The following is a 22,139-nucleotide window of genomic DNA, read 5'->3' as shown; positions in this document are numbered from 1 at the left end:
AATGGTAAGCATCCTAGATTACATTTTAATAAGTTACATAGGCAAAGGTGGGCTAGGCCTACCCAAGATTTTGTTTTATTATTATGCATTCAGTCTCAGACATTTGGCTCATTGGTCGCTTCCACCTGAGAGAGCCCCTCCCTGGTTTTGTATTGAACAGGAAGTTCTTGCCCCTATTTTGCCATTGCAAGGCCTTTCTTTCAAACAAACCGGAGAAGTTAAGTTACACCCCGTTATCTCGCATTTGCACGTGGTATGGACAAAAGTGTCCAGAGTGTTTAATTCAGACATTTATTTAAATGTTGCTTCGAGCATATGGCTGAACCCAAAATTATGTATTAATAAGTCCCCTTTCTGCTGGACAGAGTGGATTTCATTTTTCCCCAGACTCTGTATTTTAGGCGATGGGGTGGTCATTAATATAGGGGATTAATACATAAAAAATTGGGTCCTAGCCAGTGTTATGATTGGCAGGCAGGTCATCCTTAGGGGATGTAAGATCGGCTGGAGTGCCCTCATTTCAGGAGTGGTGCATAGAGATGTGCAGGGTGGCAGCATTCGAAGAAAGGTCATATAGAAGGCAGGGAAGCTTGGATTTATTTAATAAAAATTGGGGCATCTATTTGGCATTTTTAGAAGGCTCTCGGGGAGGGGAAGTTGAGAGAGATGTGTAGTTTTAAATGTGTGTGATTTATATATATATTTATTTATTTATTTGTGTGTGTATTCTCAAGCTGGACCACAGGGATATTTGTTGAGGGTCAAGGTGGGGTTGGAGATTGGGAGGGGGAAAGGCAATAATGGGGGTTCAAAGTTGATTCGGTGTATATACACTACCGGTCAAAAGTTTTTAAACACTTACTCTTTTTTTTTTTCTTCACATTTTAGAATAATAGTAAAGTCATCAAAACTATGGAATAACATAAATGGAACTATGGGAATTATGTTGTGACTAAACAAAATCTCAAAAAAATAAAAAATGTGTTATATTTTAGCATCTTCAAAGTAGTCACCCTTTGCCTAGAATTTACAGACATGTACTCTTGACATTTTCTCAACCAGCTTCTTGAGGTATCACTCTAGGATGGTTTTTAAACAGTATTGAAGGAGTTCCCATCTATGTTGAGCACTTATTGGCTGCTTTTCTTTATTATTTGGTCCAAGTCCAAAGTTTTTTTTTTTTTTTAATAAAATTTTAGTTTTATAATGAAATAAATTAATATGGTGGCACAATTATATTTTTGTCTACAAAACTAATTTCAAACATTTAAGCATACGCCTTCAGATCAAAAGATTTTTAAGATCGTGAGAAACATTTCAGTCAAGTGTTTCAAAACTTTTGACCGGTAGTGTATGTTTGCTTTTCTGTTTCTTTTGTGTGAATCAATAAAAAGTGTTAATCGGGAGAAAAAAATAATGCTGTATTTAAATTATACTTTGGTGTATGGAGACAAACCTTGATGCATATCATTATCACCATGGCCAAAGGAGGTTTTAGCAGTTTGGAGACAGCATCACCTAGTGGTCACAATCTTTTAAATAAATGCTTATAACTGAAGTCATGCTTCTGAAATCACTTTTTTGTCATTCCTATTCGACTGCTCTGTCTCTTTTTCCAGTGCTTCATAGCTAAAATTTCATGATCGCCTTTGACTTCATTGTGTCATAAAACAACATGAACAGATGTTTACTGTATTGTAATTTTAGTTGTTTTAAGAATACCAAATATTTTTGCAGTTTTTAAAAGACTTTCAAGTCCAGCTTGTTTAATTCAAGTATTTGTACAGTATCATTCCATTTTAACCAATTTCACATATATCTCTGTATATTAACATAAATATTTCATATGTATTTCACATTTCAGATATGTAGGACCTTTGAAACAAAGAAAAAAAAAATCATTAGGTTCAATAACAGTAATGTTATAAATTCCAGGATACAATTTTATCAGGGTTTTTGATGGTAAAGAAGTGTTTAAAGATCATCATTTGACATTGTATTGGCTCTTCCCTGAATCAAAACACAAATCTATCTTATTTCATTTCAAACAATATGCTGCAAAATACTTGTTAAAGAAATAACAATTCAGCACTATAGGCAGAGCTCTCACAAGTACTGTACCTTGGCTTTACCATAATTTTATGGACATGGTGCCACTGTAATACCACGGTACTAAGTATGTAAACCCCATGGTATATGAATATGGAACCATCATTCAATATAAGATATCAAAGTAGGGCTGTATTACCATTGGATACTCTCAATGTACCATAAAGTACCACCCTATGGTGCCCACAGATGCTGACATGTTAGGCAGCTCACTAGATATGAGGACACAGCTTGTGCTTTTGACCACCTCACAGTCCCATGTAGACATATGCATATGTGCATATCAGAGTACCATGGTATTACCATCTGATATCCTCAGTGTACCATGGTATCACAAAAATACTTGTTTTTAAAGGCTCTGCGACATGAATTTACCCACAGTTTGAATATCATTACATCTAATCAGTCTAAGGCTTTATTCATTGGGGCAGTGATATCCCTTTAACCAGGTTAAGTCCTCTAGCATGCCCCAGTGTAAGTACAGTATAGAGAGGATAACCATGATATGCATGATCTGGTGACTGTTAAACCAGTAGTCAAACCTCCCAGGACTAAAACGCTCAGGCAGGCGGGAAATATTGACCAGTCCTCCTAGCAACGCCAGACTATCCATGGTAAGGTAGAGGCGAAGGGAGGCAGGGCTTCCTCTCCCTGCACCAATTAGACGCAGCACGAAGAGAATGAAGCGGAAGAGCGCCTGCCAGGCGAAAGATCGCAGTCGGTGTACATTACTCCGTGCTGTGACCGCGCAGTAAACACCATAGCCAGAGAGGAGGAGATATGCTAACATCACTGCACGCCGGGATAAGGGGTAGCATAGAAGAGTGATGTGAATGATGGGCAAAGCACCTGCAAAAACAAAAGCACAGGGAAATTTAGGCACTAAGAGACACCTTGCAATGATGTAGAAGTGCTGTAAGTAATGTTAGCCATTCTAGAACATCTGCCAGACTTACTGCTGAAGTAGACATGGCAAACAAAATTACCAAAGTCCCATAGAGTGTTGTAATCAGAGATGGAGCAGGAGAGCAGCACTGCGTCATCTCAGTGCTCTCAAAAGCAGCTGTAGCACAATAGAGCGCAACAGTCTGGTTCCAGAAGTAAAAATCCTGTTCATTTTCTTTATAGATAAATGTATTTTTAATTATAACTTACAGGACATGTTTGCGATTTCTGAGGCCCCCAATAACCAACCAGCCCGGGGCCCCAATTTTGAAAATGCTTAAAAAAATAAAAATAAAAATATTTTAAATAATAATTTAAAACTCATCCTATCAGCCATTGTAGCCAAGTACATTCATAATGTTTAATGAAATAAAATTCTATTTCAAGATAATTAATGCATGTTTTCCAGTTTTTCGACAATACAGTGATAAAAAGCAATATTTACCTACATATATTTTTACAAACAGGTTGTGCAAAACTTACTACTACACTTTCAAACATTTTGGACTTTAGTTGTTATTTATTATTATTATAACCCAACAATTATTAATTGTTGTCCAGTTTTTCATTATAATACAGAATGATACAGTATTATTATTATTACTTTGAGGATTTGTTGTATACAATAGTGATATATTTCTATCTTATTTACTTTCACCTGGAGCTTATATTCTAATGCTGCTGTGTATTGTTCATCATGTTGCAGAAGGCAGTATATTATGTAAGCATTGTAGGCTACATTCGTAACAGTAACAGTAAACATACAAGGCACAGCGACCCCTCAGCACACTAGAGCAGGAGGGGAAAGAAACACTTTGCCGTTTATCAAGTGCTAAAACTTTGCTTGGTGCAGAATAATCTGGAATAATGTTAAACATTGTAACAGTCACCTCTTTACAACTGGTGTGAACAACCCTTAACTCATGGGCGAAACAAGTTCAGAAGTCCTGTATATTTTTTTCGTAAATTACAAACACAAACCTAAAGTCCTACTTGAAAAACTGACCCGAACCTGGAGGACCTCTAACGTGAAACACTTTGAGAGTGCTGACAACAGCGTATCCGCGTGTGTACCCAGAACATCATGTCACCCCTCAAGCCTGTTTTGCGGAGCTTTCCTGTGGGATAACTTATAATTTTTTAAAGACAGACCTACCATGAGCTCCGTGGTTGCTGATCAATGTATGCTCCTGTTGAAGTCATCAGTCCAAGTCATTTCAACTTTATAAAAAAAAAAAAAAAACGTGTTTAATAGCATATTTCTGGTGAAGAACTACATTACCCATGATCCTGAAGAGAAAGATCCACCAATCAGAGAATCACGGCACACCTCTGCCCACTCCCATGAAGCACTGTGAGTGATGCAATAGAGTTGCTACTTATATATTTTTATATATATATGAATATTTTGCAATATGTTTTAAATATAGAAAACTGTTGATTTCAAGTTGTTGATTGTAAGTGTAGAATCAATATATTTAAACAATTTTTAATTAAATTATGTCATTTGCAATGCTGCATGGGATTGTAGTTAATTCCCTCATTTAAGGCATTAAGTAAACTGTCTTGTATCTTTGATTTGTAGAAAAAAAGTATTACAAAAAGACAAAGTTTGCAGTGTGATTCATTTTGGAGCTGGTTGGTTTGGTTCATGGCTTACACCTCTTTTATAAAGGATTATATGAAATCTCTATAGAAGAAATTAACAGGAAAAATACTTCCGGAAACAAGATGGGAAAATAAAAACAGTTATAGCAATTTTAATATTAGGACTGTTCCTGCATTTTAAAGACTCCATGTCATGGTTTGATGAGCACAGTGTTCTTTCCTGTATTGATGTTTTTCATATTGAAAGTTGGGGCGAGACATATTGAAGGACTTATGCTGCTTTCCATTCAAAGTCAGATGTAGGATATTCCTAAATCTCTAATCTCCAACCATAAAGAACCATTATCCCTAGCTCGGAAGATGAAGTATAGAGAAAAAAAGCTGCATGCCAAATGGCACACTCCTGCACTATTCTAAAAGAAGAAGAAAAGAAGAGTACTACAAGTACCTGGATGATGTTCAGAGATGGAAACTCAAGTCACACATTAATTATGTAAATCTCATTGAGCATAGACATTTTGTTTTACGTCATGCACCTGCTTTTCTGCAAAATCAGAGTTCTAGATGAAAGTCTGACTTCATGTGCCATTATATTGCACTTTTACTAGTAGGAAGTTGGAAATTCCCCCTTCCTGAGTTAAGAGGAATGCAGCATTATCCCTTTTTTAACCTTTTGTTAGCAACTCAATAGCCTTTTGTTGATGTCACACTCTGGCAAAACCACACTTGATGGCAATGAAGACACCTTCAAAGACAGCTTCTTCCTTCGCACCCAACTGATATTTGGAAAAGGAAATAAATTATGAGTGTTAACACAGCCTAAGACACACTGACAACCACAATTTGCGATTTGCTATTGCTTGTCAGATGGAGGTGGTATTTATAATTATGGGGTAGGGTCATTTTCATTCTAGAGAGCAAACATTTCTATACACCCCTGAGCAGGAGATGATGTAATCAGTATTTTGGTCCATTCAACCAATGGGTCAAAGTTAAGCTGGTTAGGATGGTCCAGTTAGCCTCTGGTAAAATCAAATCAAATCAAATCACTTTATTGTCACACAGCCATATACACAAGTGCAATGGTGTGTGAAATTCTTGGGTGCAGTTCCGATCAACATAGCAGTCGTGACAGTGATGAGACATATACCAATTTACAATAACATCAAATTAACACAACACAATTTAAACATCTGTTATACACATAATTACACTCAACAATATACAAATAATAACATACACTGTACAGTATACAATACGCATGAACAAAACAAACAAAACATTACTATGTTGTGTCGGAGCTCGCAACGCAGCAGCCATACTCGGCGCCATCTTGAGCCCACTTAAGACCCCACTGGTAGATGCCGTAAATACAACATCTGGCTGAAAAAAGCATCTTTCTCCATTGATGGCCATTCAAAAGTATCTGTCTTGTGATAAAATATTGCTGGATTTACATTTTGTATCAACAATCATTCCCACAGTTTCTGATTTTAGAGGATGTGGGCATGTCACACAACTTGTTCATGTTTACATCTGCATAATCTGGCTAGCTTCTACCAGGTGACAAATCAGTTTGAGCTAAAATACAGAGTGTGATTGACGCATTGTCTTGAAATCAACAACAAAAGATTTGGGAAGCATTTTCTTTTTCCTTTTAAAAGTTATACGAAAAGCCAAGTTGTTTTGCTATCCAAGCTATGCACAATTATATGGTTTGATGCATTTAATTATTTGCATTTACATTGTTTACTTCTGCTGTCTGCAACTCTGTCACAATAGACATGCGATCTTCTGGTCACGACCCACCAAATGACAACCACTGCTGTACACCAGCACTGTGTATGACATTCATCAGTGTATAATCCTAAATGTGTAAATTTCTCACCAAGAGTGTTGACAAGACAGACGCCAATCATGTCGAAGCACAGCAGCGTGTCATATATAGGTGCTCCACCCTCATGGTTCATGAAGAGATGATAGAAGACAGAACAAACGGTTGGAGAAAGACAAGCCAGATAATGAACCACACCGATCCACCACTCATCCACCTCCGCCCAGGGGATACTGAGAGGCAGAAACAGTAGAAAACAGAAGAATGGGATGCCTAATGGAGAAAACAACCAGAAGAGAAGCATTACAATAACAGACTGGTTTGATATGAGCCAGAATCAACTACTGTGACAGAGATTGTTTAGAGTGAGCAGATGTGTGTGTGTGTGTATGTGTGTGTGTGTGTGTGTGTGTGTGTGTGTGTGTGTTAAGGTTAAAAATTCTCATGTACTTGACGTAACACAAGCCTTTGAATCTCATGCCACTGAATATACAGATTGGAGACCTAAAAATTGTTGGGTAACACTTTTATTATTGATCCATTTGTTAAAGGTTTAAAATGGGGTTCATACTAATAATTCATTTAGAAATGCATTATAGATCATTGACATACAATTATAACAACATGCATAAGAAACTTAATGCAATACCTGCCAAACAGTGAGCCATTTTACCTCACGTTATAAATGTTTATCAACACTTATTCAACATTCGTAACCCATAAAAGTGTACCTTACTGCAAAGTGGACACACATTAAGCATTTATTAAAGAGTTGTCTACATTTGAAACTCATGTACATAGAGTTCAGTATGGTTTAACGGTCCTCAGGCTTTATTATGTGAATTATTATTAATTCACATAATAAATGTATCACATAAATATTATTTTGATATTATGTGAATGAGCATTAAGACCTGAACATTTTTTTGCAGAGAACTTTAGGTAACTAACGCTGCATCTGAATATCCATACTTTTCTACTATCTAGTATGCCAAAAACAGTATGCTAATGGAGTAGTATGTCCAAATCCACAGTATTCATGAAGCAGTAAGTGAGAAATACCTGGATGACATAATATTTCCTGTGACATTCTGAAGTGCGGATTGACTGAACACTTAATGATCCCATAAACCCTCGGGAGCTGAGATGACGTCATGTCAAAACACTGCATATACAGTGCATCTGGAAAGTATTCACAGCGCTTCACTTTTTCCACATTTTGTTATGTTACAGCCTTATTCCAAAATGGATTAAATTCATTATTTTCCTCAAAATTCTACAAACAATACCCGATAATGACAACGTGAAAGAAGTTTGTTTGAAATCTTTGCAAATTTATTAAAAAAAAAAAAAAAGAAACGGGAAAAAAAAAAAAAAAAAAAATCACATGTACATAAGTATTCACAGCCTTTGCTCAATACTTTGTTGAAGCACCTTTGGCACCAATTACAGCCTCAAGTCTTTTTGAGTATGATGCTACAAGCTTGGCACACCTATTTTTGGGCAGTTTCTCCCATTCTTCTTTGCAGGACCTCTCAAGCTCCATCAGGTTGGATGGGGAGCGTCGGTGCACAGCCATTTTCAGATCTCTCCAGAGATGTTCAATTGGGTTCAAGTCTGGGCTCTGGCTGGGCCACTCAAGGACATTCACAGAGTTGTCCCGGAGCCACTCCTTTGTTATCTTGGCTGTGTGCTTAGGGTCGTTGTCCTGTTGGAAGATGAACCTTCGCCCCAGTCTGAGGTCCAGAGTGCTCTGGAGCAGGTTTTCATCAAGGATGTCTCTGTACATTGCTGCATTCATCTTTCCCTCGATCCTGACTAGTCTCCCAGTTCCTGCTGCTGAAAAACATCCCCACAGCATGATGCTGCCACCACCATGCTTCACTGTAGGGATGGTATTGGCCAGGTGATGAGCGGTGCCTGGTTTCCTCCAGACATGACGCTTGCCATTCAGGCCAAAGAGACCAGAGAATTTTGTTTCTCATGGTCTGAGAGTCCTTCAGGTGTGACGGAGGAGTGGCTTCCGTCTGGCCACTCTACCATACAGGCCTGATTGATGGAGTGCTACAGAGATGGTTGTTCTTCTGGAAGGTTCTCCTCTCTCCACAGAGAAATGCTGGAGCTCTGTCAGAGTGACCATCGGGTTCTTGGTCACTTCCCTGACTAAGGCCTTTCTCCCCCGATCGCTCAGTTTGGCCGGGCGTCCAGCTCTAGGAAGAGTCCTGGTGGTTCCAAACTTCTTCCATTTACGGATGATGGAGGCCACTGTGCTCATTGGGACCTTCAATGCTGCAGACATTTTTCTGTACCCTTCCCCAGATCTGTGCCTCGATACAATCCTGTCTCGGAGGTCTACAGACAATTCCTTGGACTTCATGGCTTGGTTTGTGCTCTGACATGCACTGTTAACTATGGGACCTTATATAGACAGGTGTGTGCCTTTCCAAATCATGTCCAATCAACTGAATTTACCACAGGTGGACTCCAATCAAGTTGTAGAAACATCTCAAGGATGATCAGTGGAAACAGGATGCACCTGAACTCAATTTTGAGTGTCATGGCAAAGGCTGTGAATACTTATGTATATGTGATTTTTTTCATTTTTTATTTTTAATAAATTTGCAAAGATTTCAAACAAACTTCTTTCACGTTGTCATTATGGGGTATTGTTTGTAGAATTTTGAGGAAAATAATGAATTATTTGGAATAAGGCTGTAGCATAACAAAATGTGGAAAAAGTGAAGCGCTGTGAATACTTTCCGGATGCACTGTAAAGAATGGCTTTGAACCATGAGTCAGACAGCTCTTCTCAACTGAAAGTGCTGCACATACCAAGATAATTGTTCCTTGTGCTTAAACTGAGCTTGTTTAAAACAACCAGAGCAGATAATTTTCACAGTTGTTGTTCTTACGTCATATATGTGGGTCATGGGTCAAAACCAAAATGTCCAAAATCCATTCATACTACTCGTATGCATACGTAAAGAACGTACTGTTTTAGTGGAAGATAAGTGAGTCCTTCATCAAATAAAGTTCATACTGTGACAGTACATGGTTTTGGACACAGTATAGGACTTGGTAAGTTGGAACAGCACTCGGAGTAGCACCCTTCTTTTGACATCGATGTGACTCTATTTTGCCATATTGACCTTATTCACGATTTTTTTTTACGTTCTTTTTTAAATTTAACGTTCTGAATAGAAATGTTAATAATATCAATCATATCAAAAAGATGGAGGCAAATCAACGTGTGCTCTTTGCCATTGCAGCTGTCTACTTGCGTGAAAATTACCTTATTTACGCTAGCGCCGTCTTTGATTTTTAATGGGAATGACAACGAGGCTGTGAGGGATAGACTTACCATCTCTTCAATGGCACAAACATTATAAAGCTGTATAAAGCTCCTAGATCACATCTGATTTTCCACAACTCATGTTGTCTGGAGTTCTTTGTATACCGAATGTTCTTGGACAGATATTTGATCAATGTTTTGTCCGTGGAATGATCCAAATACTTTAAACTGCAATACAAAAGAGATGGTAAGTCTATCACTGTCTTACAGCCTCGTTGTCATTCTAATTAAAAATCAAAGATGGCGCTAATGTGAATAAGGTCTATAGAGCCCCATACTGTAGAGTCCATATTTATTAGTCTATTTTGTCACATTGTGACATAAATAATGAATTAGGGCATTGTATGTATTTTGATTAATATTTGTATGAATAAGTGTATTAATTAAGCATTTATAACATGTCAGTAAAAATGTTCACTATTTAGGTAGTATTGCATGATAGTTTTTATTTAAAGTTGATTTAACTGTATATAAATGATTTATAATGCATTTGCAAATTATTTATTAGTTATTAAAAACCTATTTATAAAGCCTTAAAAAGAAAACAATAACATAAAGTGTTACCGCCTACAGAATAGTGCCTATGCATCTCAATCTCACAGCAAAATCCAAATTATTTGCCTTAATCATTTAGGAACTCGGCTTCAAAACATAAAACTGCATAAAATTTAAAATAACCAAATGAAAAAAATATTATGAAAAATACATGAAAAATTCCACAAACTATTTTTTTAGAAACTTCCACAAACAGGCCGATATAACTTTTACTGCAGTTGTTAAAACACTGATTACAGCAATTATTACAGCATCACTTCCACTACAGTAATTCCCTAACAAGGATTACATCTAATCCCACATAATGCTATTTACGTGCCCTTGTAAAGTGTGTTGGAGGGTGATCAGCAGAGAAAGTAGCTCTAAATAGCAGCATTTCCACTGTCGGGCAAAATGAGGGTGTGCTAGTGCGTGCCAAGGCCAGTTACTTTCGGAGCTTCATCGTTTCACCTGGGGGCTTCATCAGGGCCAACAGCCAAGTGCCTTTGGCCCACCGACTACCCTTGGGCCAAAGAAGGCCAACTGGAGATTGAGGCGGGGTTAGTGTCAAAGGTGGAGTTTAGCGAGACACTCATGCTGCGTTTCATTCAAGTCAGATGTGGGATATTCCTACATGATATATCTGATCTCCGACCATAAAGGCATTTCATTGCCAGATGCTCATAAGATGACATGTTAATGAAACAAAACTGCAATGCTCCCGTTAGCTTAGCAGCTGTTCAACTATCACCAGAGACATCTTCTAGCAACCCAACTGATAAACAATGCTGCAACACTACTATTTTGCTACAGGTGTACGATTATCAACAGAAAGTTTAATTTACTGTGTTTTGTACACCTGTTTCTGCAAGCTTTAATATCTTGTAATGTAGGAACTTGGACTCATTGTTCGATATAATTAAATAAAAGTGAATGTTTATCACAAACTTTGTACATCTTTCTGGGTGCCGACATGTTTGTGTGACGTCATGCACCTGCATCTCAGCAGAAAAAATTGCGGACACATTACAAATCCTTTTAGATGCACAATGGACAAAGCGGTGCCCTTTCCATGTTAGTGGATAGATTACTTGGGACACCGTGGCCATTAAACTTGTTGAGTTGTCAACGGTAATTTATCTTGCTAGCTAGCTAACGTTTTCATACAATATAAACTTGATATACTAGATGACATGCATGTTTGTTTTGGCTTGTGAAATGGGTGGGGTGTGTGATGTTTGCACCAGGGCGGCGTATTAAGGGCGGGTTTTAGGGCAATGCTGCCAGGCTTTTGGCCTGATGGTGGGAATGCAGATCGATTTTGGTCTCGAGGCTCGAGGTCCGAGGCTATTGACCTCTGCTGACCAGCTGATAGCCCTGGCTCACACTGGCCCGATAGCGGAAAAACAGCTAATGACAAGTTTGGAAGTTTCCCCTTCTCTGTGTAACAGCCAGTGGATTTTCCCACCTTTTCTCAGGAATTATCCCAGCAGTGGCATAACACAGGCAATACAAATATAATATTTACAAACTTCTTTTTTGGCTCCCTTAATTCACAGCAAATAACAGATTATGTTGAAAATTATTATTACAAGACATTTAATTGCGAACAATGCAGTTTGTTTTTCCATACCGTGTGTATAGATGTTCCCAAATTCATTGTGCAGATAGAATAAACTCAGCAGACAATCTCTGTAGGTGGAAATCGGCCGGTATCCTGTTAGAACATACTTATTAAACTGAAGATGTGTTGGTGAATTCTTAAAATCCAGAAGTTTTGGCACACTGAAAAAAGCCATAGCGAAGAAAAAATGGTCAGGTGTCCTTGACCAACTTCCTGGCCTTCCTTTGGGAGGAAAGACTGCAGTCACTTCTTATGATCTAAATCAGGTTATAAATACATAATTTGACATTTGAATGTGTTAGCTAGAGTCTGCAAAACTTGTTAAAAGTACTAACTTGCTGACACTGATACCTATCGTCTTGGAAGTGCCGGTAGACAACTGCAGTGACTTGTTGCTTGAAAAAGGCTGAGGGCCAATTTGCTGCTACTTAGTGTTTTAGCCAATCAGCATTCAGTCTGAGCAGAGGTCAGCTCACGAGAGATTACAATGCCTTAAATCCAAACACTGGCCAACTGACAGGCTTTGACACATGTGAGAGATTTCTCTATTGCTATGGCAGAAATAGTACAATTGTACAAGTATATTTAATATCTCAAAAAGATGTTTCAATATAGTAGCCCTAAAAAGTTTTTGGACACTTATAAATGTCTGAATGTATTGCATTAGATAATATATATACATATATATTCTCTTGCTTTTCTCAGAGCTGATCACTTTTCTAAGCCATTTTTTTGCAATTAATTTTTTAGCAACTGGGACCAGTTGCATGAGCCGTGCCATTTATGTTAATTATGTTAATTGGGCTCAAATGGGCACTAAGTTACAATTTATGCACTACTAAATATTTAAGCATGCACCATTAAACTTAGGTGAAACGTAACCCTACGTGTCAACTAAATATTTGCGGAAGCCACCAGCCAGGAGTAACAGCTGGAATAAAAAATTTAACTGAGAATGACAATATCTCATTTTGTGCATGACAGACTTTAACCTTTTGAAATGGTGATCTAAATCAATGAAACCGATATATATATATATATACTACACTTTCCTGTGTGTCACCTGGTGTCACTGGCATGCCAAGTTTCAGTAAATACAAAATAAATATAAGGTACATTTTTCCATTGTGTTGTATTAGTATTTATTTATTTCTCCTTGTTAATTTTAAATACAGTTCCTGCATATTATTCTTTAGATATTTAAATATAGGCTACTATTATATTTACTTATTTTTACATATATTGCATTTAAATGGAATTGTAATTTATTTCCGCTGACATCTCTTTATCTCTTGTGAGTGGTCATGATTTTATACATATGTTTCAAAATTACTATTCATTTCTTTAGGAGTAAATTCTTTTAATGAGGAAAAATTACTGAGTGCACCTTTAAGAACCAATTTAAGCAATGACTTTGTTACAAACTAACTAATATTTACTAAGCCCTTAGTTTGAACTTTACATCTTAGTTTGAAGTGAGACCTTACACACAACTGGTGCAACCCTACCCTGGTGTGGCAGTGGCAGTGACTGTTAGTGGATGTATGACATCAGTTTCCCTCAGGTTCATATAGGTTACGTAACAGAGGAACGACAGGTGGAGTTCAGCACATTAACTATGAACATCTTCCAATAACTGACAACCACAAAGTGTCACAATACTTATTTAATACTTTTAATACACAATAGGGGTATATCTAAATATACTGCTACTTGGTTTGATATTGTGTTATTTAATCCAGTGACATTCAGATATTTTGATGTTGTTCAAATGCATTTTTTGAACCACTGTAAATTCTTTGATGCTATCCTGCAATTAGAAACAGCTGAAAACTTTAGCTGTAAAGCTCTAAAGATAACAACTGTAAACATAGGTTGGGTTTAGAGGTTATTTTTATTTTTTCAAAAGTGTCAAAATCAGACAGATGGCATTTTATCCACAAATAAATAGCCTTACAGCAGCAAAATAACAAACATGCAAACATACATAAGTATTCAAAAGATACAGAGAAAAGAAAGCTTTAATATGCAAAATAACTATCTACCATAATGTAAGTTTTCACATGTAGCCATTACTATTTATGGCAAGAGCCAAATGTTATTACACATTTTGCATAAAAAGAAACGTATTGAATTAAAAATACATTAAAAACACATAACTAAAGGTTTAAAATAAGATTAATTACTCAAATTCAAAATGTTTTTTGTGTTAATGTCATGCCTTCTGACCAATCTTTTTACACAAAGTATTAGGAGAAAACATGGCATTTGATATTTACATGTTTATTTTATATTTATAATGAAATGTACGGTTTGCATAAGAAAATCCTTTTTATACCAGCAAAATCACAACTGTGTTAACAAACAATACTTTGTGCTGTTTGAAGGCTCAGTTTTGGCATTAAGTAAGATATTTTTAGTCTTGTAAGAAAGGGCAAATTAATTCACTGTACATTTATTATGTTTGGGGTCAATTAGACCCCAGTCAAAACAAACAGGTTTTACATATTTATTTGCAAAAAAAAAAAAAAAAAAAAAAAAAAAAAACACAGATCCTCAACAAGAAACATTAAAAAATAAACCAGTGATACTAATGTTCATTGACACCAAATGTTCAGTCCTGCTCTGTGCTGCTGTGGACATAATGTACAGATTGTTTGTAAATGTATGTTTATTGCATCTGCAAGCAATGCCTTTTTATTAATGATTAAATTAGTTTATTAGTGTAGGCCTGCTGTGTTTGCAAACACATTATTATGTTGTTTCCACATAACCAGTCTTCTTCCTTCATAGTAGGGAAAACTATAATAAAAAGCCATAATAATAATAATAATAATAATAATAATAATAATTATTATTATTATTATTATTATTATTATGTACTTTTTCAAATAGTTTTACATTCATTGAATTTAATTATTGATAAATACAATTGAAAACTTCTCCCTTTCCAATCAACCTGATCATACAGGAAGTCATGTTGCTCCTAAATATTCCAGCATCCTGATATCAACCCCATTCTGCTGAGTTACTGGCAAGCGCCATCCCCCATCAGACATCTTTGCATCAATTCAAATGTGTTTACCTTTTTCTGAGGCACTACTGATAGTGTTGCATACCAAACACAAATTCAGAATAGTCCCTTGCACAATGATTACAATGTATAGACCACTTGTAAATGTATGTTTCATGCAATGTTTAATCTGAAAGTGATGCCTTTTGATTCATGGTTGTAAGAAAAAATGTTATAATCACGATATTATGTTGTTTTCACAAATACTAGTTTTCTTCCTTTGATTTATATCAAAAGCTTTTCCTAAAATATTAAAATACTGTTAAAATGACCCCAATTTAAACAGCACTGATATGGTCAAAATGTTTACAGTGATTTTGAAAACTCTGAAACATGTGAATTACATCTTTATCTGTTCTTCTAATAAATTTGGAAAAAGTCAGAAATAGTCAAGTTTTTCTAAAAGGTTTAGAATATTTTTAAGAGATGGCAAAGATGCTGTGTTGTCATTTTGACCCCAAACATTAAAGTTGTCACCCAAATTTAAACACTACAAGAGGGTTAAGAGAAAAATTACTAAAATAAAGATATATAAAAAAGATGTACAACAATTCACAGAACATCAAAAGTGTCAAAATAAGCAGATACACTGAAGAAAAAAAATAAGATACACATTTGCTCTGCACAATCTTTCACCTCATTATTATCCTGAGAAGAGAAAGAGCAGAGAGGATCGGGTCATGAAGACTGCAAAATAGTTTTAAATCATGAATCATCAAATCAGGATATTAATTCTAATTTATCAGATACATTAGATGTTTATAAAACATGTATAATCCATACCTTGGTATTTATTTCCAAAGAATCCTTTCAATTCATATCTGCTTTCATTTCCTCCTAAAAAGAAGACATTTTAAATGCTTTGCCGGAAAATAATTTGACCATATCCTCCCTTAAACGTGCATTAGAAGCCATTTTTGCAGGAAATTGTTGACTGCTTTTCACTCACTATCCGCCCCAATGCCAACATGATCACACAGGAAGTCAGCATGCTGTTTCCGAAAGTTCCATTACCCTGGGATCAGCAACAGTATGCCGACTCATTGACATGCTCTATCTCCCATCGGACATACTTGGAACGAATCAACAACAATTAATTTCCCTCATGGCATGACTGGTAGCACGTTGTGTCAGTTGCATGGGAGACCACAGTTCAATCCCCATTCAATTCAGGAAGTATACATAAACAATCACAAGCATGATAAGGAGGTTGTATTTTTATCCCTAACATTGCATTTTGTCTCTAATGGTTAGGGTTAGATTTGGGTTTTGGTTGGGGGGTTGATTAAATAAAATAAGCATTTCTCTTCACTCTTTTACTGAAAAAATTATTTTTACAACTGGCTTCTGGTGACCTCTCCTGGATATACAGTAAATGTATGTCACACTTGTTTATATGCTCTGAAACACTTACCGCTTTAGCCTCTGGAGGCAGTGTTTTCAAATTCGGTCAACATATACTGATTTCAGCTAAAGAAATATCGGCACACACTTGCAGAATTTTATGTGAGATCAGGCTGCCAATGCATCTATTTATATATATATATATTATTATATTATTACAATGTTTTGTATAAAGACATTCATATATAGGCACAATTTATATTTGACTACTAATTAATAAACATTGAGCACTTTTTAAAGTTTCTTTTTTTTGTAGAGTTTCCAAACTTTTCACTGGTAGTGTAGAATAAAACACCTTTTTTATAGCACTGATAACTGTTGGAGTTTTCATCTCATGTAAGTAGACATTAATTCATTTTGAATCATTTTTAGAATGGAGAAGGTTACTTACTGCACTTTAAAACTTGACTATAGAGAATCATTTCAGATGCAGCCCCAGTGCTCTCTGTGTAATCAAGGTAGATTACCTGTGTGAGAGCTGTCGTGCGGGTGGAAGTGTACTTTGAGGTGTTGTATGTGGGTCTGTTGTGGTGGAGCTGGCAGCAGCATTAGAGTGGGCAGCTCAGGCTGGGGTGGTACAGGTGAGCCGGGTCCCTTGGGAAAACTGTCAGGAGGCCCCGCAGACATCACGGGCACTGAGACAGGGAGAGAGGAGGCGTCTGGCGAGAGGGAGGAACCATCTGTTGAGTGGGAGGAGTCTAATGAGGTGACAGCGGGGATAAGAAGGGCGAGGCCTTCAGTGGGAGCGGCAGGGAAAGAGATGACTGCAGAGAGGACAGACAAGAGTGAATGTGGAGGAAAAGAAAGAGAGAGAGAGGTTGAGAATAAGAAAGAATAAGAAGAGAAGGTTGATTTGACGTCCCTCAATTTGTATAAAAGAACAGAACATTTGTATAAAAGAACACAAAATGTGTTCATATTACATGCATTTAAACATTCGACATGTTGACTTTGGTTGTAGTAAGCAATTTTATCACACCATTCTCAGAGGCTTCATGCAAATTTAAACTAAGTGCCCCCTCAGATTTTTGAGCCTTAAAGATTTTTTTTTGATTATTTGAACTTCCAAAATTGTATTTGTTTTGGTAATTAAATTAAATGATTATTGCATGTAAAAAAGAAGGTTTATGGCAGATGTCTTTAATTACATGTGTAAATTTGGTCAGTCCTATCTAATCACACCTTCTGGCCGGCATCCTGTGGGTAATCAAGAGCTCACACTCATGTGGAAGATCAAGGACCCAAGGGAAGCACCATGTTATGTTAATTTGGGGGGTGGGGTGGGGGGGGGTGGGTTCTTTCTCCCCTTTTCTCCCCAATTTGGCATGCCCAATTCCCAATGCGCTCTAAGTCCTCGTGGTGGCGTAGTGACTCGCCTCAATCGGAGGTGGCAGGGGATGAATCTCAGTTGCCTCTGCGTCCGAGGCAGTCAATCACGTGGCTTGTTCAGCGTGTTACCGCGGAGACCTAGCACGTGTGGAGGCTTCACGCTATTCTCCGCGGCATCCATGCACAACTCACCACATGCCCCACCGAGAGCGAGAACCACATTATAGCGACCACGATGAGGTTAACCCAACGTGACTCTACCCACCCTAGCAACCGTGCCAATTGGTTGCTTAGGAAGCCTGACTGGAGTCACTCAGCACGCCCTGGATTCGAACTTGTGAATCCAGGTGTGGTAGTCAGCATCTTTACTTGCTGAGCTACCCAGGCCACCCATGTTATGTTAATAAAACCTAATTAACAGATCAACTAATGTGCAGTTAACGTTTACCAACTATGTCTGATCTCTGTGGAACAGGCAATCATTTTTTTTATATATATAGTCTAAGATAGATTATATCAATGTTTTTGTCTTATCGGTCGCTGTTCATTCCCTTTGGTGCTGAAATGCATTTGACAGGTTTTGTGGCATTGTTACACTCACTCCTCTTCATTTTTTTTTAAAAAGTAGCGGATCTTATTGTCTCAGTGCTTTCTGTGTGAATCCTCTCCTTTCCAGTCATTTTAATAATGGTAAAGTTCTTTACATTAACAAGTTACCCAAAAAGATTTTATACGGGACGCTGTAACAGCAGGATCCCTATTCATTTTCAATGGGTGGGAGGCGACAGGTGGCTGAACAGATCAAGTTGGCACCACTTGTCAAGCTCGTTCACAAAAAATTTGCTGTGTTGTTGAGCATGACTGTTTACAGCACACATCGCAAGATAAAATATTAATAAGAATTTTGTCGCTGCTGCGTGTCATTGATTAATTAACTATTAGCTTTTATGTAGACAGTTCTCTGAAGAACAATCTGATCGCTCCCTATTCCCTATATAGTGAACTACTGTATGTGGCATTTACTATACAGAGAAGGGAATCGTGAATGAATGAGTAATTTCACATTTAAGCTGAGTTCTATTTGTGGTTAAACTATTTTATGGATAAATAATAAAGAAATAATAAACTATTTTATGGAGAAATTCTAATAATTGGTACAATGAGTTGAAGCAATTGTCCAAATCAAGTTTATTACAAATAAATGTTGTAAAAACAAAGGAACTGATTTTAAATCACCCCTCTCAGAAATTACATTATGTGGGCAGATGGTGGATATTGTTGTTTGTTTTAAGTACTTGGGGATCTTGATTGACATCAAACTAACCTTTTCAAGTAATATTGATCTAATTTGTAAGAAAGCAAATAAAAGGTTATTTTTGCCGCAGAAGTTAAGAGAGTTTGCTGTCAGCCTGGGTGTACCGCAAAGAACATATACCAGCCTGGTCGAAAGTATTCTAGTGTTTAACGTAACTGTTTGGTACGGACAACTAACGTTGGCAAATAAAACAAAACTGGGTACACAGCAAAATCCCCAGTGCTAAATGAACACTCTTGGTGTTCTCACGAGTCCACACTACAGGAGTTTAAAACTAACTCTGAGCAGTGTTGAATCTACTCAGTGTTGCGTTGAATCGACTAAACAGTTAATGAGATCAAGTAGATACACTCTCTGAGTGATGACTGATCATTAGTGATGACACCTGCTGTTAACAAAAAGAGTCTACTGAAGGAAAGAGGAGCAACAAGAACAGGAAAACAAGAGAACAGACCAGCAGACACCACAACAATTGAATCTGTTTTACTGAAATGCACATCAACTGCAAATAAAATAGATTATTGGATAACAATCTCTTAATATGTCGTGTGAGGATGTTTAAGAAATGTGGGTTAATTTGTTTTTCATATGTGTGCAAAAGTTCTTTACTGAGAATTAATAGAGGTTTGTCTTTATTTAGTGTTGCTGATGTAATTTTGTTTCATTTCCATTATGTCCATAATTGTTCTATTATGGTGATTAGTGCTCACTTTGGTTAGGCAGTTGAATTTTGGATAATCATACAACAGTTTTCTTCCAACCAGTGCAATATTGTTTGTGAGAACAACTGTAATGCATTGCGATGGACAGAGAATGTTTGGATGAGTTCATGTATCTTTTCTTGAGACATAAAACAAAATATAATTTCACATATAACTTGGGGGAAATTAATTACAAAAAAAAGAGCACTGAATGTGGTAATAAAGATTGGTCAATGTGATATTGATGTGACAAGTTCAGCAGTTACTGCCTTTGAAGTATATAATCGTTTCTGCTATCAATAAGACACACAGACATCAAGACTCAGCATACAAAACGCAACAATTGTAAGGGGGAGGCCACCCACTGGCCCAAGGACGGTAACCAATAGCGTGGCTGAAGGTCTCCTGCGTGTTGTCTTATCGTGCGCATGAAGTTATCAAAATCAAATCAAATCAAATCACTTTATTGTCACACAGCCATATACACAAGTGCAATGGTGTGTGAAATTCTTGGGTGCAGTTCCGATCAACATAGCAGTCGTGACAGTGATGAGACATACGCCAATCTACAATAAACATCAAATTAACACAACACAATTTAAACATCTGTTATACATAATTAAACTCGACTTAAAACATCAAATTAACACAGCACAATTTAAACATCTGTTATACATAATTACACAACTTAAAACATCAAATTAACACAACACAATTTAAACATCTGTTATACACAATTACACTCAACAATATACAATAATAACATACATTGCACAGTATACAATATGCTGTTTTTGTTTTTTGTTTTTTTTTTTGTTTTGTTTTTTACTATATAGATACTATATAGATACACATTATTCAATAAAAATTAAAATATATATGAAAAAAGTATATATATAGAATGTACAGTATTGTACTGTATTGACATTCAGGCTGTCGGTTGATAGTCAGTTGTTAAGAGAGACATAATATAATGACAGTAATATAATTTATGACAGTCCGGTGTGAGATAAAAGAGTAATAAAGTGCAGGGATGATGTATTTTGATCGTGGGAGATCAAGAGTTCAGAAGTCTGATTGCTTGGGGGAAGAAGCTATCATGGAGTCGGCTGGTGCGTGTCCTGATGCTGCGATACCGCCTACCTGATGGTAGCAGTGAGAACAGCCCATGGCTCGGGTGGCTGGAGTCTCTGATGATCCTCCGAGCTTTTTTCACACACCGCCTTGTATATATTTCCTGGAGGGAGGGAAGCTCACCTCCGATGATGTGTTTGGCAGTTCGCACCACCCTTTGCAGTGCTTTGCGGTTGTGGGCAGTGCTATTGCCGTACCAGGCGGAGATGCAGCCAGTCAGGATGCTCTCCACAGTGCAGGTGTAGAACCGTGTGAGGATGTGGCGGTTCATTCCAAACTTCCTCAGCCGTCTCAGGAAGAAAAGGCGCTGATGAGCCTTCTTCACAACGACTTCAGTGTGGACGGACCATGTGAGTTCCTCAGTGATGTGGACACCCAGGAACTTGAAGCTGCTGACTCTCTCCACTGGTGCCCCATTGATGGTGATGGGACTGTGTTCTCTGTCTTTTCTTCTGAAGTCCACCACAAGCTCCTTTGTCTTACTGACGTTGAGGGAGAGGTTGTGCTCCTGACACCAGTGTGTCAGAGTGTGCACCTCCTCTCTGTAGGCTGTTTCATCATTAGTTATTTTGTTCCAATTAAATAACTATATTATTCATTTTTTGATCCCCATTTATTTTATCTGACTCCAATTATAAAAGTTTCCAAGGATATATTAATGTTCCAATCTTAATTATTATTATTAAATTTGGTTTAACATTTGATCATCGTATTTAACTCTATTTTATATTGTACTCGTTCATTCGGATTCCTGTCGCTTAGAGAGTCTCACGCCAGCCCTCATGGTCACAAATATGCCAGTATTGGTCATTAAAACTGTAACTGACTAAATACTAATTAGATGGCTGCTCATGCTTGCCCTTTTATCTAAAAGCATTTTGTTTAGTCCCCTTAGATAGTAAACACTTAATTAGAGTAACATTATTTCTACCCAGAGACCATGACCACTACAAAGATTTGCAAAGATAGACCAACAATACCTAAGTTAAAATAGCTTTATATAATCATGCCATAGTTTCCTATGTACACTTAGCTAGAAAATATTACAATAACCAGAGTTTTAGACTTCACCCTATTTAGGCTTGGTCGACAACTTCATGTTGTCCTAAACGGAAATTCCATAATGAGCATGTACACTCTAAGTACACTAGAGCTCCAACTAACAAATTCGCATTAT

At 37.0% G+C, this 22,139-nt stretch overlaps 1 protein-coding gene across 1 annotated transcript; it reads right to left on the bottom strand.

The window, feature by feature from the left end:
• Positions 1-1,763: 1,763 nt before the first annotated feature.
• Positions 1,764-12,361, bottom strand: LOC127427142 (progestin and adipoQ receptor family member 4-like). The gene is made up of 3 exons (XM_051674559.1): positions 12,016-12,361; positions 6,551-6,769; positions 1,764-2,958 (listed from the first exon to the last, which is right to left on the bottom strand). Exons 1-3 carry the CDS (start codon positions 12,179-12,181, stop codon positions 2,525-2,527), a joined length of 819 nt encoding a protein of 272 aa, XP_051530519.1. The 5' UTR covers positions 12,182-12,361; the 3' UTR covers positions 1,764-2,524.
• Positions 12,362-22,139: the final 9,778 nt, after the last annotated feature.

The sequence above is a fragment of the Myxocyprinus asiaticus genome, chromosome 36 (genome assembly GCF_019703515.2).
Source record: "Myxocyprinus asiaticus isolate MX2 ecotype Aquarium Trade chromosome 36, UBuf_Myxa_2, whole genome shotgun sequence".
Taxonomy (NCBI): Eukaryota; Metazoa; Chordata; class Actinopteri; order Cypriniformes; family Catostomidae; genus Myxocyprinus; species Myxocyprinus asiaticus.
The sequence above is the reverse complement of the archived record's forward strand: the minus strand, read 5'-3'. Positions and strand labels throughout refer to the sequence as shown.

What these genes read in the sequence shown, in the direction of transcription:
- LOC127427142 (XM_051674559.1), bottom strand. Translation starts at nt 12,181, where the DNA reads ATGGCTTTTTTCAGTGTGCCAAAACTTCTGGATTTTAAGAATTCACCA. An exon ending in TGGGAACATCTATACACACG is followed by an intron (nt 6,770 to 12,015) that starts GTATGGAAAAAC and finishes TTTCTCCATTAG; the next exon opens with GCATCCCATTCTTCTGTTTT. An exon ending in CTGTCTTGTCAACACTCTTG is followed by an intron (nt 2,959 to 6,550) that starts GTGAGAAATTTA and finishes TTGTTTTTGCAG; the next exon opens with GTGCTTTGCCCATCATTCAC.